The sequence below is a fragment of the Seriola lalandi genome, unplaced genomic scaffold (assembly GCF_002814215.2).
Source record: "Seriola lalandi dorsalis isolate HSWRI2012SDOR001 ecotype SW California unplaced genomic scaffold, Sedor1 jcf7180002053711, whole genome shotgun sequence".
Classification (NCBI taxonomy): Eukaryota; Metazoa; Chordata; class Actinopteri; order Carangiformes; family Carangidae; genus Seriola; species Seriola lalandi.
In genome coordinates, this window is record NW_019524264.1 from 437,416 (window position 1) to 454,010 (window position 16,595).

Below are 16,595 nucleotides of genomic sequence, written 5' to 3' on the forward strand. Positions count from 1 at the left end.
AAACAATTGTCCAAAAGTCTGATTACCTGATCACAAGTAAGACTATCTTGCAACCAAACTGCATTAACACACACCCATTTTTTCAATACTGCATACATTTTCTCATTTACTGTAAGATGATAAAATACAATGTTTGAATCCTGTTCATGTCATATAGTAGGAGTTATACCTGTACTCAAGGATTAATAAATAGAGAGTGGGATTTACCTTCTTCAGAGCTGACATTCTAGGTGGATCCTCCTCCTGCAAAGCCCGTTCACATGCTGAGGTCCCAAGCCAAGTTTGGAGGGTGCGCAAATCCTAACTCAGCCCGGTGCTGATGCTGAGCCATGAGGTGCCTGTTTAGTATTCTCATCTCGCTTCCACCCTGTCCTACAGCTGGCTTGGTGTGCGCACGCCCAAAACCGCTGTCATTACAGGATCCAAACACATGGGGAGCTCTAGCCTGATGCATCACACTCACGCTTCATGAAAGAAAGTTGACAGTTTAAATTGTCATTAAAAAAATAAATTGGCCTTGATTTTTTTGGCAGGAAGACACGCCTGTTCAACTGACTTAAGATCATTTTCAAAGAACAAAGAGTCACGGTTTAATTCGTCTTACGCTCAATATCACAGAAGCAAATGACTTTGAGAAAATCTCAAGTTATTATTCCCTCAGTCATTTTCGTCAAAATACACCGTGGACAGGCAGTGTGAAAAGTATATGTTATATTCTAGATATCGTTATAAACAATGCTACTTCATATGCCGATTTGAAGAATGGATTCGGATGAGCCAGGCAATACATTAAGTCATGATATACTTAACACATATCTTTTCTGATAACCAAGTCCACGTAAAATGGCCATTATTTTGAATGGAATTTGGCGCTGCGGGACGAGTCCTCAGGTCCCCCACCCCTTGTTTTCAGTGCTGCCACACTGTGTGTAGTAACCGGTGGAGAGTGCAGCTGAAGAAGTCTGAATATTATTGCACTTTGGTGTATGTAATTAATTGCTTTTAAGTAGCTCTAGCTATTTCTTAACACGCAGGGTTACCACAACTATTACTACTTCACCTGTGCGTATTATGTAGACACCTCGGGTATGAAGCGAGCTAGTTTTAAACACTAGCATGCTGACTAGCTTGCTAGCATGTTAGCTATAGCTGCCTAGCCATCTACAACATTCATGTTTGCACCTTCGCCTCCAGTGAGCTAGGTATGTCGATATGGCACATAGGAAAGAAGGTGAGCCTTATCATTGTCGCCTACAACATTACGGAATGCATTCCAAAACTCTCGTTGTGTTGTTTGTTCCTAGTTAGCTAACGTGGCTATCCGACTAAGTCTCGCGTAGGTTACAAGCTATGTTGTAAACAAATGCACGTGTACTATGGTCAAAGAATGGCTATCTTAAGTTTTTTCCCACATCGTGTTCTGTTACCTTGTCTAATGCAAAGCCATTGTAATTCGTCAAAAGCAGGTTACGTTGACCGTGTATAAACGTATCTGTCTTTCATTAAAAACCTGTAAAACTTAGTTGTGATTTTTGAAAGCTTGACTATTCTTTGTAGAGTTGTGTTTGCTAAATACTAACATTTAAATGAGTGGCTAGGCATTTTGCCTGTCGTTGGGGTGCAGTGTAGTGCTTTTTACTATTGGTGTAGTAGTATAATGCCAAGAACATACACTTAATCCATAAGGCAGCATATCTTCTGTTAGTTGGTCTAACTGGTTGGCCTAAACATATGGGGTTGATAACCATGCTTCATTGAATTGCATTGCTAAACTGATTTTAGCATGAAGGGTATGTTTCAGGGGCCCTACAATGCCAATGCATCTGATTAACACATAGTTAACGCACAGTTTTTTGTTTTTTTGTTTTTTGTCTTGTGTCATCTAGTATTTCAGTCAAAAGTATTCCAGAGGCTTTACCCTGCAGGTCCCAAATTGGAGAAGGAAGCCAGCCCACCATGCATGGTAGAGGCTGTAGCCAAGAAAACCTTTGTGAAAAGAAAAGCCTCTCAAGAGTACACTGTTGCTGGTAAGATCAGAAACTTGCTGCTTACAAACGTTTTAAAGAATACTTCTTTTTTGACTTTTTGCCTTTGATCCTCATCCCTCTTCTCTAAAAAGCATACATTAACATACCGACACACCATACATACAGAATTGCTGGCACCCTCCTATTTTTAACAGGGTTTTACTACCTTTCTTTATTTTCCACATCTGTCTCAGGAGATGCAGGGCAGATGCAGAGTACAGCCAATCCCTGCAGGCGGATGTACACAGTCCTACCTCCTCCCGCAGACTACAAGACACATGCTGAGAAATCTGTCACACTCCCCCAACTAGACAGCATAAATAGTGCCAAGGACCCAGCTGGTAAGTCGACCATAATCTTACATTTATGGACCTGGGCCATGCACCATAAAGCTTGGCGAGATTTACGGCATGGGGATTTCTCCAGGTTGGCTCTCCCAAGTATTGAAGTCACTCTTTCTGATTGTCTCCGCCACTCTAGTTAAGGGAAACAGACAGTGGTAATCAATTGTGTTCCTGAACTGAGGCAAACTTGAATGCAGCTCAGATGGTGTTTGAGCCTGGCCAATATTTTTTCACTTTGAACACTCTATTAAATGTGTTGTTTTTCAAAGTGCGTATATCACAGCAAGGAGATACTTAGCCCTTGTTGATGCCATCTTTGAGGCTGAATTGTGAGCTGATGTTAATGCCAAGTTGAAATGTTCTTGACCTGTGACGAGTAGGGTTGGCTGTCCATTTGATACAAGGATAAGTTAGATGCTTCGCAGTTGATATGCATCCTTTAAAGACTGTTTATTTTCATGAACCAATGATAAACCCAGGCTGTAATGAAATCCCTGTCGTTACATGAGCATCTTCATGTACATCTCCCTTAATACAGATCCCATCCACCTGACAGGCTTCTGCTTTACCTCAGTGAAATAAAAGAGATTTGTAAGCTCAGACAGTGGCGCATCCAGAGATACTCACTAGAATAAATGATGAGGTTAAGTTTGATTAATTGCACTCAACAGCCTAACAGAAATTAATTGAACACGTTTTAGATTTAGTGGGCAGTGAGCCTTGATGGAAATTGCAATCCAGAATCCTGTTTAAGGTCAAATTGAGTTGGACTTTACAAAGGTTTCTTGATAATAAAGCAATCAATATAATATCATAGAAACACTAAAATAAGAACTTTTTGATGTGATATAGTAATGAGCAATGTGTTAAGAGTGAATAAGAAAGCTTCATTTCATTTCCCAGAAGAGTTTCCTACACTGTGTTGACACCTTTTCACTGCAGTCTTTACTCGCAATATTACATAGTAAGATATGGATATAGAACTAATTTAAAAGCGTCTTGCATATTGATGTGCTCTTGTAGGCTTCATCTGGTTCAGGGAATATTTCGAGAACTAAATCTCTGATCCATAATTTTTTTTTCAGCTGCTTCTGTGTTACAGCACTTGTATTACTGCACACCTCAGTTCCTTGTTGCATGAATTCTACACGATGTTGGAAACATCCCTCTGAGACTTTGCTCCATGTTGACATGATTACATCACAGTATCACATCTGCAGATTTGTCTGCTGCACATACATGCTGAACATCTCCTGTTCTACCACATCCAAAAGGTGTTCTATTGGTTTCAGATTTGGAGGCCGGGGAGGTCACTGAAGTTCACTGAACTCATTGTGGTGTTAATGAAACCAGTTTGAGATGACTTTTGATTTATGACATGGTGCATTATCATGCTGGAAGTAGACATTAGAAGGTGGGTAAATCTTGGCCACAAACTCAGGTAGACCTGACCCACCATGTGCCTCAGCAGAAATCCAGATTCACCAGACCAGACTACATTTTTTCAGTCTTCAAATGTTCTGTTTTGGTGAGCCTCAATCTTGGACATGTTGTTCATTCTGAGACGCTTTTCTGCTCACCACAGTTATAAAAGTGGTTTTCCCGAGTTACTGTAGCCTTTCTGTCACCTCCAACCAGTCTGTCCATTCCCTTCTGTCCTCTCTCATTAACAAGGTGTTTCTGTCCATAGAACTGCTGCTCACTGGATGTTTTTTTGTTTTTGGCTCCGTTCTGGGTAAAAACTCTAGAGACTGTTGTTTGTGAAAATCCCAGGAGATCAGTATTTTCAGAAATACTCAAAGGAGCCCATCTGGCACCAACAATCATGTCACGGTCAAAGTCACTGAGATCACACACACACACACACACACACACACACACACACACACACACACACACACACACACACACACACACCATTCTGATGTTTGATGTGAACTTTACCTGAAGGTCCTGACCTGTATCTGCATGCTTTTATGCATTGCACTGCTGCCACGTGATTGGTTGATTGCATAATTAAATGAATAAGCAGGTGTAAAGGTGATTCTTGTAATGTGTGTATACACTCTGCATGAGCATTCAGTGCATTCAGAAGCAACATATTGAGGTGAGACACCATGTTTCATTCACTACCAATAAAGGACAGAACTAATAAAAGTCATCATGATGTTCTGTAAAAGATGTGACTCAGCTGAGGTGACCAGATGGTAGCAAGACTGTCTACCACATGAGGAACAAAATGATAGCAAGTTCAAGTTCTCTTTCACATTTTGCTAAATTGGTGCTCATATAGACACATGATGACGTAAAGGACTTTAGTTTGTTATCACTTCAGTCCTTGTTTGACTAAAATCAGCTGTGACTCCTTTGGAATCTTTTTGTTACTATTGTGGTCAGTGTGTTGCTGCTTTCTCAGCTGCAGTATGTTCCGGCTGTCAGCCAGTCAGGTGCCCACTATTGTGAACGGGTCACTGACAATTCGATGGGTGCTGATTTCTTTGACCTTATAGTACTTCTTGCGTTGATAAGTAGGGGAGTTGGAGAGGGAGCTGCTCAGCCAATAAGAGTCCTGTCTCTGCACAGGCTCACATTAAAGCTGTAGTCATTCCTGGTTAAGTTTAAAGTTATGCATAGTGTTAAGATATTATATAAAAGTGATTTAACAGTGTGAGAAAAAATTTTACCTGAGAGTAAACTGCCAAACAAATCAAACTGCAGAGCTAAAACAGAACTGCAGGAGCCCTAATGATGATTTCCACAGGGAAGGAGGAATGTGGTAATGTTGTGTGTGCGCATTTATGCGCATTGAGAAGCTGCTGCATAACCTGAGCATTCGGCTCCTTTTTTATTTTTTCATCTTTCATCAGACATAGTGCTGAAATCAAAATAAAGGAAAATTTACAAGCAATATGGGAGATGTAAATTTCATTATACATGATCATTGCAGAATAAATTAAAGACTGAATAGAGGGTTTTGTTTGCTATTCTGTCAAGAGGCACCACATAATACCTCACATACAGTATACTGATTCTACTGTACTTGTATTCACTGCCTGCAGTCTTAGGTTTGTTCCATGTAAATCCACGAATCAGCAGGTTTTTTTTTTCCAACCAGAGGCCACATGAGCTGATTTCATGATTAAAATGCAATCAGTGAAAAGGACCGAGTATCTAATTAGTGGAATCAGCTGGTGCAGTGATTGGCTGAGGGAGACATGCAGTCTCTTAGCTCTCGATGCCACATTATTGGACACTACTGGAACTCAAACCCCCTAATGGTTTGATTGCAGATGCCCCCCAGCCAAATCTGTTCCTTTAACAATTTGAACACAGTAAACTGCCATTTGTTCATTTCTGATTCAGGCCCATCACGAATAGAGATGCATAGTGGAGACTGTAATGGATTAAGTTTAACAATGTTTTTGAAGCTAATCAAGAGCTAACCATCTTGTTGCCCACAGAAGAGAGCGTCCATGAGAGCAATGAAGAGTTAGACCAAGATGAAGTGCAAGAAGAGCAGAAAACAAAAAGGAGAAGAAGGAAAAGGAAAAAAACTCCTCATCAGGAATCTGGGCAAGGTGATGCAGCTGCAGGGAGTGAGTCCAGCACAGGTCAGGGTCAGACGGCCGGGCATGAGGGAGGAGAGCACATCAGCAGGAACAAGAAGAGGAAGCTGAAGAAGAAACGACACAAAGAAAAGCTGCTTTCCATGGGCGCGGTGCCCCGAGCTGCTGCCCTGGAGTTCACGTACCAAAAAGATGGTGAGGAAGAGGAAGAGGAGGATGACGAGAGGAGAGCTGCTGAAGTGTCAGACTTTCTCAGGACAACACTTGAAATCTATATGTCAGATTGTAAGTGACTTTTTAATGTAACTGTTTTGCCTTTTTGGATCACAGGTTTTTGCTCTCTGTGCTAAATCTTCTAGTCATTACTAAAGCTAGTGCTGCAATATTCCTCATTCAGTGTTAATATTTGGAAAATGAACACCCTGACATAACAAATTTGATTTGGATTCGCTTTGGGTGTTACTATGCTCAAAGCTGGTGCCATTCATAGATGTAGTTTATAAACATATAATTAAATGCTGTCAAAAGCTGAAGGCATGTTAATCAAAACGAATGCCCAGAATTTATTGCACATCTGTGCCTTTTTTGAGACATGATGCGACATGAACTTCACAGAAGCGCAGTTAAAAACATAGCATCAGTAATTTGCTTAAAGTATAACGGCTAAAATTGCAGTGCTATATAAATGTACCAGATGTGCCTGAACAGCTTTTAGTTGTCAGGCATATCCGTATATGTGTGCTGAAACCAACCCAAGGAAACCAAAGTAAGAAAGCTCACTATGACAAAAGTCACAACATTGTAAAAGTTACAAAATAAATTATGTTTAATAAAAGGGGATTATTTGCAGCAGACTGACAATACAAAATCCAGCCTACGGAAAGCAATTGCTCTCTTCGGTCACTGAGCTTTTAATCAAAGTTTTTAACTCGCCAAGAGAAAAAGTTCATTAAGATGCAGGCAGTGTGTTCTGGAGATTAGGCTCTGACCAGTGTGCAAAACAAGAGAAAGCTGCTCAGTCCTTGGTACCTGGTTGAGCAGCCTTGTAAATGAGCGAGACTAATAATGAATTGTGAGACTGCACATATAGTGATTCACACAATTTCTGAATATACGAGTGACGGTTTTCCCATTTTGATGACACAGGGTCTAGACAGTGTAGCGTAAGCAACAAGATATCGAATAATGTGTTGAACAACTGTTGCTGTGTATGGTGTTAAAGGCTCATTGCTTGTTTTGACAGCTTGAGTTGACAAAACACTCCTCTAATATTAAACATACGAAATAATGATGTTGATGCTTTTAATTAACCCATCACCCTTCTCCTCGTCTGTACTCTCAACAGCCTCTCTGCGTGTAGACAACCCTCCTCTCCTGTCTGGCACAGTGGATGGCCTTCTGAGCCACGTATCCAGTGGATGTAAGCCTAACTCTGTCCTGAAGCAGCTCTACATTCTCAAGGCCTATGTTCAACGGAAAGAGACAGAGAAACTGGAAAAGGCACTGAAGGAGCTCTATAACAACTCCTGTATGTCTGCAGGTCAGTGCATGGATCAGTCAAAACATTTAAATTGTATTTTCCAAGAAGAGCAAGAGGTTAGTTATGGAAAGAGAAATGGTGAGAGCCCTGCTGATGAGAGCCTGACTTGTATCTAATGCTGCTTCAGCATTCATCCCTGGCCTCCTCTTGCAAGGATCTGCCCCAGGCATTTCACTGACCTGTCCCTGCAGGTTAACACTTGCCTCTGTCTGTCTGTGCTTGCCTCCCATTCTGTGCACCCTTGCATTGATATTTATTGTTCACCTGTACGTACCTGCCCTTGATTTGCAACACTAGGGCTTTTCTTGTCCATATTACATCTCTCATGCCGATGACCTCCACCGTGAGTTAACTAACATGTTTCAACTTGTTCATGTTGCCTTAACTCTGTCAACACCCAAAGTGTGTGTGTGTGTGTGTGTGTGTGTGTGTGTGTGTGTGTGTGTGTGTGTGCGCCTGTGTGCTCGCGCGCTATCTGGCTGCATAATAGGATCAGCAGGGACTTTGCTGTTGTCACGCGCACAAGTTTATGTGTGTGTGAGAACAAGAGTGAGACAGACCAGCAAGGAGATTGAGGCTACTGCCATATCAGTGGTCACAAAGTGACGCCTGTCTCTGCCTGTCTCTGTCGCCAAGACGACACCGTGTAAAAACCAGTTTGCTATCTTGCAAACAGCACCCACAATAGAGCCGGCCTTAGTTGTGCCTATCCCCTCTATGCACCTGCTCCACAGCTGCCTGCAAGCTTTTCTGCCCCCCTCCCTCCCCACCCACCTCACACTGTATGAGTCATGCTACAATTCACTGTTTTTAAATGCTGCTGTTTTTAAATGCAACTCTGCCAGCAGATTGTATCAGAACAGAAAAACAGTAATTTGAAGAATTCCTTGTGAATGGACCTTTTGTTTTAAGATTTCTTGATGTATTTGAGACATTTATGAAAAGTTAACATCCACCTTGTAAAATCAGCATTCTGTATTTTAATTTAACCCACATCCACTGCAATGCAGGAGCTAATCCATGTGCTCGTGGAGAGGAGTGCTTTAAAGTGGCCTTCCAGCGAGTTCACTAAAGCTCTCCTCACTCTATCTACCCTTGCAGTGGCAATCAGTTGACTGCAGGAGCAGCTCTGAAGCACATTTCCTTTGAGGGTATTTTACTGCACCCTGGAGATCCTCTCATGAATGATATTGGCTTGCCTGCTCCCCTTTACACTGTCCATCTTATGTTCTGCACAGACTAAATTGAATTCAAATTTTTGAGGATAAGTAAAAGAAAGATTCAGTCGTGGATGGGAGACAGATGTTCGAGGTTGAATGGCTACATGCATAGAGTCAGGAAGTAGATTTGCACTGTGGCAGGAGATTTTGATTTCTTATGCTCAAAATACAACAGCAAATAAGTCTCTTTGGTGAAAACCCCGACTGCTCCTGTGGTATTGTGTTGTCAGCAGTCTTAGCTGTAACTGAAATGTTTCTCTCTGTCTCTCTGTGTTTAAGGGGAAGCCGCTGCAGTTATTTCACTGTTCCAATACTGGATCACAGACATTCTTCCCATGCAGAGAGACGAGAACACAGGGCTCTCTACAACACACCCAAGAGACTGTCAGTCACGCTGAGATAGAGAGACTACTGAAGGATTATTTCTACCACTGGATATTGAAATTTTCTTCCTATATTTTGCATTGCAAAATGTTGGACTTAACATGATGGTGTATAAAATATTTTTTATTAAATATTTTTGCTTTTGGGTAATCCATTTTCATGCCTTTATATTGTACAAGAAAAAAACAAGGCCAGTTAATCCTGATCTTTGCAAATCCTTCCACCCACCATGAGTAAGCTTGAAGTTGTCATTATCAGCCAAGCTGTTACTTACCTGCCTGTTTGTTCGAGTTGTTTTTCATGTAGCTCAAATTAATCGAACATTTAATTGGTGTTAACATCGCACTTGTCCTCCTCATCTAACCCCCTAATTACTATAGAAGTAAATGTCAGCTCTGCCAGAGCTCCAGTATTCTTTGCAGATGTTATGACATTTAAACTCAGCCGGTTAACCTAATGGCATTTCAATTATCTACAGTACACTCCCCGCAAATCAATTTATGACCACGTTACTATTGCATGTGTCTTTTCAAATTTGGTATTTCCCCTAACTGCATTAGATTAATTGATAGTCTTCGGGGAGGTAATAGTGATGACACCAATGGTGTCTCAGCAGATATTCATTACTGGGCTGAATGATAAAGAACAATAAATAGTCCCCTTGCATTATTCCCACCAAACTCTAGTTGCTGTTATCTAACTGGACGCTCAATATAGCAACACAGTGTGTTGTTGATGGATCTTGGGATACAGTACCACCCAGGGAGTCAGTAGCTTAACCTTCTGCATCACCATACCTGTCTACAGCTCAGGTAATCTATTCTAATACATTTACCCATAGCTGAAAGCCAGGGGGTGAGTTCAGGAAAAGGGCAGAGAATTATCCTGGCTGGACAGTGCCATTGTGATGACCTGTGTGAGAGCTGTCTGCCACGCACCAGCTTCAGAGGGGCTGCTGTCTTTGTCAGAACCGGGATGCACCGGTAGAAAACCAGCAGGTTTCTACTGAGCGCTGTAACACGCATCTCGGAGAGCGTGTCTGTCATATTATATGGTGAACAATTAGCATGGGGTCAGCCATCTGTGGCCTCCATTCATGGATGGACGCACCAGGTGCTGTGTCTGATGGAAGTTCATGGGCTCATTCTGCAGACATTAGCCAGAGGAGACAATAAGGGCAAAGACCACATTGCCTGTTATGCTTATGTAACATAGTATTGAGTTCATCCTTTGTAGTTTAAGCTCTTGGTCACTTTGATCCAGACTGAAATATCTCAATGACTAATCAGTGGATTGCTATAAAATTTGGCACAGATATCCAAGATGCCCAGGGCTTGAATCCTAACGAATACGGCAATCCTTTGATATTTCCTCTAGCATCATCGGTAAGTGATCCAGTGAAATATCTGAACCTCTACTGACTGGATTGGCACAAAATTTGGCACAGACATTCATGGTTCCAATGGAGTGACTTTTCCTCTAGCGCCACAATGATGTTCACATGTAGTTTTGAGGGGAAATGTCTCAATAAATGTTGGATAGATTTCCCTTACATTTGGTAAAGACATTCATGTCTCCATCAGGATGAATTGTAATAACTTTGGTTATCCCTTAAATCAGATGTAATTGGTATTTCTATAATAGCTCACATTCTCACAGCTCTCATAACATTGTTTTTGGCCACAGCAGGCAGCTAAAGAAATCCATTATAATTTGCCTCCACACAGAAAGGCAGAGGAGCATTTAGCTACTAAGAGACTAAACACACAGTAAAATGTAGAGTGCCTAATGGATTTACATAGACCAGAAACATGACTCTAAATGATTGCTGAAGTTGCTTACTATCTTAAAAGGAGTTGTCAATGTTGTATTCACAGCTAGTTTCCTTTGCCCCCAAAATGGCCAAAAGTTACTGCAGGTTTAACTTTTCATGCACAGTGAGATCCAAATTTGAATCTGTCCAATCATATGGTTTATAATTATATTCCCATTTACCTCAGCTTTGCTTTATGCTTACTTCTAATTAGCAAATGTAAATATTATAGGCCTACCTGCAGAAGGTCATAATATTAGTACTGTCGTGAGCGTGTTACCTTACGTTGCCTGTTTTACATTTTCCAGCATTGATTAGTGGGGTTTTTTTTCTCTGTATGTCTTAAAAGCTGTGTGGTTTCTTTTGCCAAACCCACCAGGCATCACAAGTCTCAGTGGCATCATATCAACTTTGCAGCATTATTGCCAGGGTTGAGATTATTCATGGATGCATGAGTTGGGAGGCAGAATCGGGTCCTATTACCAGAGATGAGGAGAAGGTCATTGTTGGCTGCTCTCGCTGGAGAGAATTCCACTCGTCCAGCAAGAGAGACGTTATCAGCACAGCTACCTCATTATAAGACCTCCCTCTAAGCTCAGGACCCTGAGGCCAGGAAGGATATTAAAGCTTACAGAAATTTGCTGACATGGCAGGAGAAGCCATTCTCAGCATCAACAGGAAAACATCCAAATCAGCCCACATGGCGGATTCTAGTGGTTCTGGCTTCAGATGACTTGGGCTTTTTGTATAAGGCTATTAAAGGAGTTGCTGAAGTCAGAAATCATTTACACTTGATGCTAATGTGCTTTACCTCTACCAAGTAAAGTCAACAAGTTTTCATTCATCACTTTCCACTTGGTTTTGGCGTTTCACTCAGTTACACTGAGCAGAAACCAAAATATTAAAAATGTCTGTATGCACAGTGTTATCTGCGCCTAATGCTCCTTTTATATATTGATAATCATCAAATGTGTACAAGATTAGAAAAATACTTTATGTTTAATACAATGGACTGTGTTCCACTGTTATGCAATACATCAGACAAAACTATGCATACGATGACTAGGTGTATTTTATTTATTTTTGATTACAGTTATTAAGTTCAACAACAGAATTTTGTAAAACAATTATACAGCATGATTATATAATTTCATTATGACACCACTTTCACTTTAATATTCAAATGTCACCCAGTCCTACGCTTGATTCAACCTGCCTTCTGTTTAGACTGACTTCTTTGTCCCCGTGTGCCAGCTCCTGTAATCCCCTTAGACGCACCACCTGCAGACTGCCTGTTATGTAAAGACAGGGCGTTATAAGGGCTGGCCAGACTGTCCTGCATCAGATAGCTGTGCACAGGTTGAAGAGTCACACACATACACCCGGACGGACCCTCTGTCGGTGGGTTTCCCGTCCTGGGAGTCCAGGGAGAGGAGCTTCAGAGAAAGATATTCAGCTGTTATCCGGCCTTTGATTCATCCCTGATCTGACAGGAAGGCCAGCGTGGAACGCTCCAAAATGATTTTCAGACTCCCAAGACTGACTCCAGGCTACATCCGGCTGCTGCAGGTGAGCAGTTGTGAAAATTTAACGTTCAAAACATAAGGAGGTTCTGGTTTGGATATTTGAATGCTAATTTATTACAAAGGTGTATAACTTTTAATGTCAAGTAGTAATTGTAACCACCTGCTGTGTATTTTCATGTGCTGGGATTTCTTTTTTACTCTCAGATGCAGAGTGACACTAAAGCTGTCTGCACTAGCGGGTATCAGGGGCTTAAAGTGCTGAGTCGTTTAGAAGTTGCCTGCAGTGGATTGAACTTTATTGCAGTTTATCTGCACCAGACAGTTTGTTTTGATTTTAAGATCTTTAAAATAAAAGTGCAGAAAGCCCTCTTAATGTCTTGGGTTTGAAGAGTAGGTTGCATGGTGCTTGACATGCTCTGTCTTTACTGAGGAGTAGAAAAAAGTGGCAGATGAAATAACTTGACGGTTTTGGAGTGCAGCCGTTGATGTAATGAATATTTGCAAGGTATGGGCTTTATGGGTAAGTACAGTTTTATAGGCTGAGATAGCATACAGCGTACAGCCATTTTTTTCAGTCAAGCGTCTCAACAGATTCCGTAGTGACAAGATGATGAAATACAGCACCAGGATATTATACTAAACATGTCATCCAGGCTACTGTTTCTGTGATTGTAGGATGCATTTTGTTTTAGCTCACAAAACATAATGACTTTTTTTTTTTTTGTTGTGCTGTTTACCAGAAACAGTGGAGAAATCCAAGCCTACAACAGTCCATTGCATTGTAAATGGAAATGGGAACTGAGTGAGTGAGCCACAGGAATGGCTTCTTAACTGCCTGTGACACAACTCCATTAGAAACTATGAAGTTTCTATTATTTGCTCCTCTCTGCTCTTTATAATTGTCAAGGGTCCGTGAAGGAAATTACCCATGTTGCAAAATAGACAAGCTTTTTGTTTGTCAGAAGAGACAGACTGCGATTTGCTAAATGAGAGAAGATGGGTTTTTAATCTCTCGGGCATTGGTGGGAGGGTTGGATGAGGTGGGGGATGAGGTGAGCACATTATGGCTCACTCATTTGATGCAGACGATTGTTTGGAAAAATGGGCTTCAAAGCATGTTGTCTTCTTCTCCTGTGGGCTTTCGAACTAAAACAGAACATTAACAAATCATAACTCTGGTCATTCTCTGCAATGATATCGTGTTATTTCTGGATCGCTTTGACAATTTGTCTTTCATGCGAAAATCCAGCAATCACCTGATCCCGTTTCACTTTCCACTTTTGTCTTCTTTCAGACCCAGGCCTACCATAATGTGTCTGTGACGCCACCAGCTGAGAAGACCATGCCTGGTATGGCGGTGCTGCTGGGGGCTGTGGGGATCGGCATGTGCGGCTACAGCTCCAGGCAGTTGGCCCTCTACCATCGGCCCTCTGCCCGTGTGCTGCAGTGGGTTGGCACACACACTGATGCCAGCATGGCGGGCACTGCGGCCCACAGGACCCCCCTCCTGGATGTAACTCGTCGGGCCAATGCCTGCCAGGAGATCCCACCTCCCTCCTTTGTCGGCGAGAAAGTTCCCTTAAAGTAACCTGTGAATTATGTTGGCTGGCCCACATAATTGGTTGAGTTCCAGTAACTACACTTTTGCACATCTACGATTGTAGCTATGCTGGCCCATTGCACCAATGTGGCCCATGTGCTCTCTAAAGATGTGCTAGTGTGGAGTTCTGGCTGAACCTGTATGTTGGCAGGAAGTTGAGAGTGATATCTTATAGTAATATAGTGCAACACATACAAAAATTGTTTAAATTACACTGGATTGCATCAATTAGTCACTAATATTAGAGTCTTAAATGTGCTGAGAGGACACTAGGCAATGTGAATGATTGGATGAGTACTTAATGATGCTGGAACTTCCCAAAGACTGTTGCTGAATGTAGCTTGAATGAGCTAACATCTTTAATTTGGAGACATTGTCTGTCTTTTTGAGGCCTGCCGTAATAAGGGACTGACGTTTGGCAGTGCCCCTCTGCACACAGATGGTTGGCAACCCTCTCTCTGTGCCCCCCTCACACACACTCCCTCCCACCCCAACCTTCCCCAGGCAGACAGCCATGTGTAAGTGCTTGAGCATCCCATCCCTGTCCATGACTTCAATTGATTTCCTCTGAGGAGGAGCAGGTGCCATCCATCAAGAAGCCTGGGCATTTTGCTGGCGCGGTCTGGCATCGGCTGTCAATCAGGAGACAGCCGTGGAAGGCACAGGTTGTGGCTGAATCAGTGACTTTGTGTTTTCAGAAAAGTTACATTCTCCAAGAGTTCAGTCAGGGTGGTGGAAAAATAGCTGGGAGAGTGGCTGAACAGTTTTGTGAACAGAATACATATCTTAAAGTTTGTGTAACATTTGATATCAAGACCCGAGTCATGTAAACAACACTTGCACTAATACGCTTTGCTGGATTATGAATCCTAATTTACCTGGCTGAGACGTTGCAGATGGCGGGTGGGCAAGGTAGAATGGTGATTCCTCCTGGATAAACCAGTGTCCTCGGTGGGGATTAACCCAGGTAGAAAATCACTCCTGGCACACACACTCATTAATCTAATCTGGTATTAGACAGGCAAGGACCCATGAGAGGCAGACTGTTCCTGTGCATCCCAACTTTGTACCATTCCCCCTGCGGTGTCCACCATTTGTCCTACTGTCATACGTGGATTTATAGATTATGGGATTGGGAAAGGGTGTTTCCATTTGGCAGTTAAAAGGGATTTAAGCTTCGGCGAGACACTGAGCGTGGTTGAGAATGTGTGCAGTGCCTTATAGATCGCACAGGGTCACACTGTCTTTAAATTTACTGCCTCTAATGCTGAGTATGGACATGTAGAAATCTATCGAATCTGATATGATGGTGTTTCAAGTCGTAAAAGGGAGAGTTTTATTTCTCCATAAACAAGAAGACAGGAGGAGGAGGTTTTACTAGTATTCTGGAAAGTTGTGAAAAATGAGGATGTGTGTGTTTCATCACTTAGAGGTCAGCCAGACCTTGTAATCCATTTTTTCAGAGCTGAAGAGCCATCCTTGTGTGTCTGCCAAATTGGACCAGCGGCTAGTTGTGGCAGCCTGGGAGGTTTTAGAGCCCCAGTAGTGACAATCGAGAACGCTAGTGCAGTAGGTCACCAACAAAATTGTCATAATCCACTCAGCAGAGGGAGCTAATGGCTCCAACTGGCAATAGACACTGAACAATTGGTCACCTTATTCTGGACAGTGACTGACACCCATAAACAATTTCGCAATGGGATTGTGATGGTATCAAAACAACACGATACTCATACTGGGTGTTCATACACCTGAGTGAAAAGTAGAGGGTATATTGGGACTTTTAAAACTTTCCTTCCGGCAACAACAGATTCGGGTACATGTATGATTCGCCCTGGTCTTCACCTGCTCTAAAATCCAAGTCTGAAAGTATTTGACATGCTGGCACTCAGTGCACTTTATAATCATGTTCAAGCAATGCACTCCCATGAGTGTGAAATCAATGTGGGTAGGGGTTGGAGGTTGTGTGATGCACCTGGCTGGTTTTGATGGATTCTCTCTACACTGCAGTGGTGCACAGTGAGCACAGAGCACTGTGCAAACCTATTGATCTCAGTCAGAGAGCGAGGGAGAGCTTGTCTCCATACTGCAGCAAACTTCCTGTTTCACTCAGCATTGTACAGTTTATGAGGGAGAACTGCTAAGACAGTGCACCGACAAAAGGAATATCTGAAAACATGTTTTCTTTTGGAATAAAACACAGTATTCCTCTGTCTGCTGTGAGTTTCATGCATCAGTGCTCATCCATTACAATCCATAAAGGACTACAAACTGGAGTCCAGCTGTGTCCATTAGAAGAGAGATTTGCTGTGTTAGCAAAATAATTGTTATTTGATGACAAGATGTTAGAGGACTCTTATGAAATAAAAGCATTTGGCAAACATGCTGCTCTACTGTTGCACTTTAGTCACACCTGTGGGTCTCCTTGTTTCTGTACAGTGCTATGCGATGAAGTTGTTATTTTTGTACCAAAAAATAAATATGTTTGTAGTCAAAGTGCAATTTATCCTCTTTTAGACAGCAGCTGTCTACAATGATAGAAAACTTACAAATAGCCCTTTTAAAGATATGGTCA

The 16,595-nt window shown here is 42.0% G+C and overlaps 2 protein-coding genes across 4 annotated transcripts; both read left to right on the plus strand.

Moving 5' to 3' along the window:
• The first annotated feature begins 923 nt into the window (after positions 1 to 923).
• Positions 924 to 9,231, plus strand: erich1 (glutamate rich 1). 3 transcript variants are annotated; one of them, XM_023401632.2, is made up of 6 exons: positions 924 to 1,231; positions 1,887 to 2,027; positions 2,222 to 2,368; positions 5,833 to 6,222; positions 7,283 to 7,477; positions 8,977 to 9,231. In XM_023401632.2, exons 1-6 carry the CDS (start codon positions 1,213 to 1,215, stop codon positions 9,093 to 9,095), a joined length of 1,011 nt encoding a protein of 336 aa, XP_023257400.1. In that variant the 5' UTR covers positions 924 to 1,212; the 3' UTR covers positions 9,096 to 9,231. The 3 variants fall into 3 exon arrangements, with proteins under 3 accessions (XP_023257400.1, XP_087028881.1, XP_087028882.1); XM_087172755.1 differs by having other exon boundaries at positions 5,836 to 6,222; XM_087172756.1 differs by having other exon boundaries at positions 943 to 984.
• Positions 9,232 to 9,314: 83 nt separating this feature from the next.
• On the plus strand, positions 9,315 to 16,404 carry LOC147819400 (uncharacterized). Its single transcript, XM_087172757.1, has 2 exons — positions 9,315 to 12,463; positions 13,715 to 16,404. Exons 1-2 carry the CDS (start codon positions 12,413 to 12,415, stop codon positions 14,006 to 14,008), a joined length of 345 nt encoding a protein of 114 aa, XP_087028883.1. The 5' UTR covers positions 9,315 to 12,412; the 3' UTR covers positions 14,009 to 16,404.
• The last annotated feature ends 191 nt before the right edge of the window (positions 16,405 to 16,595 follow it).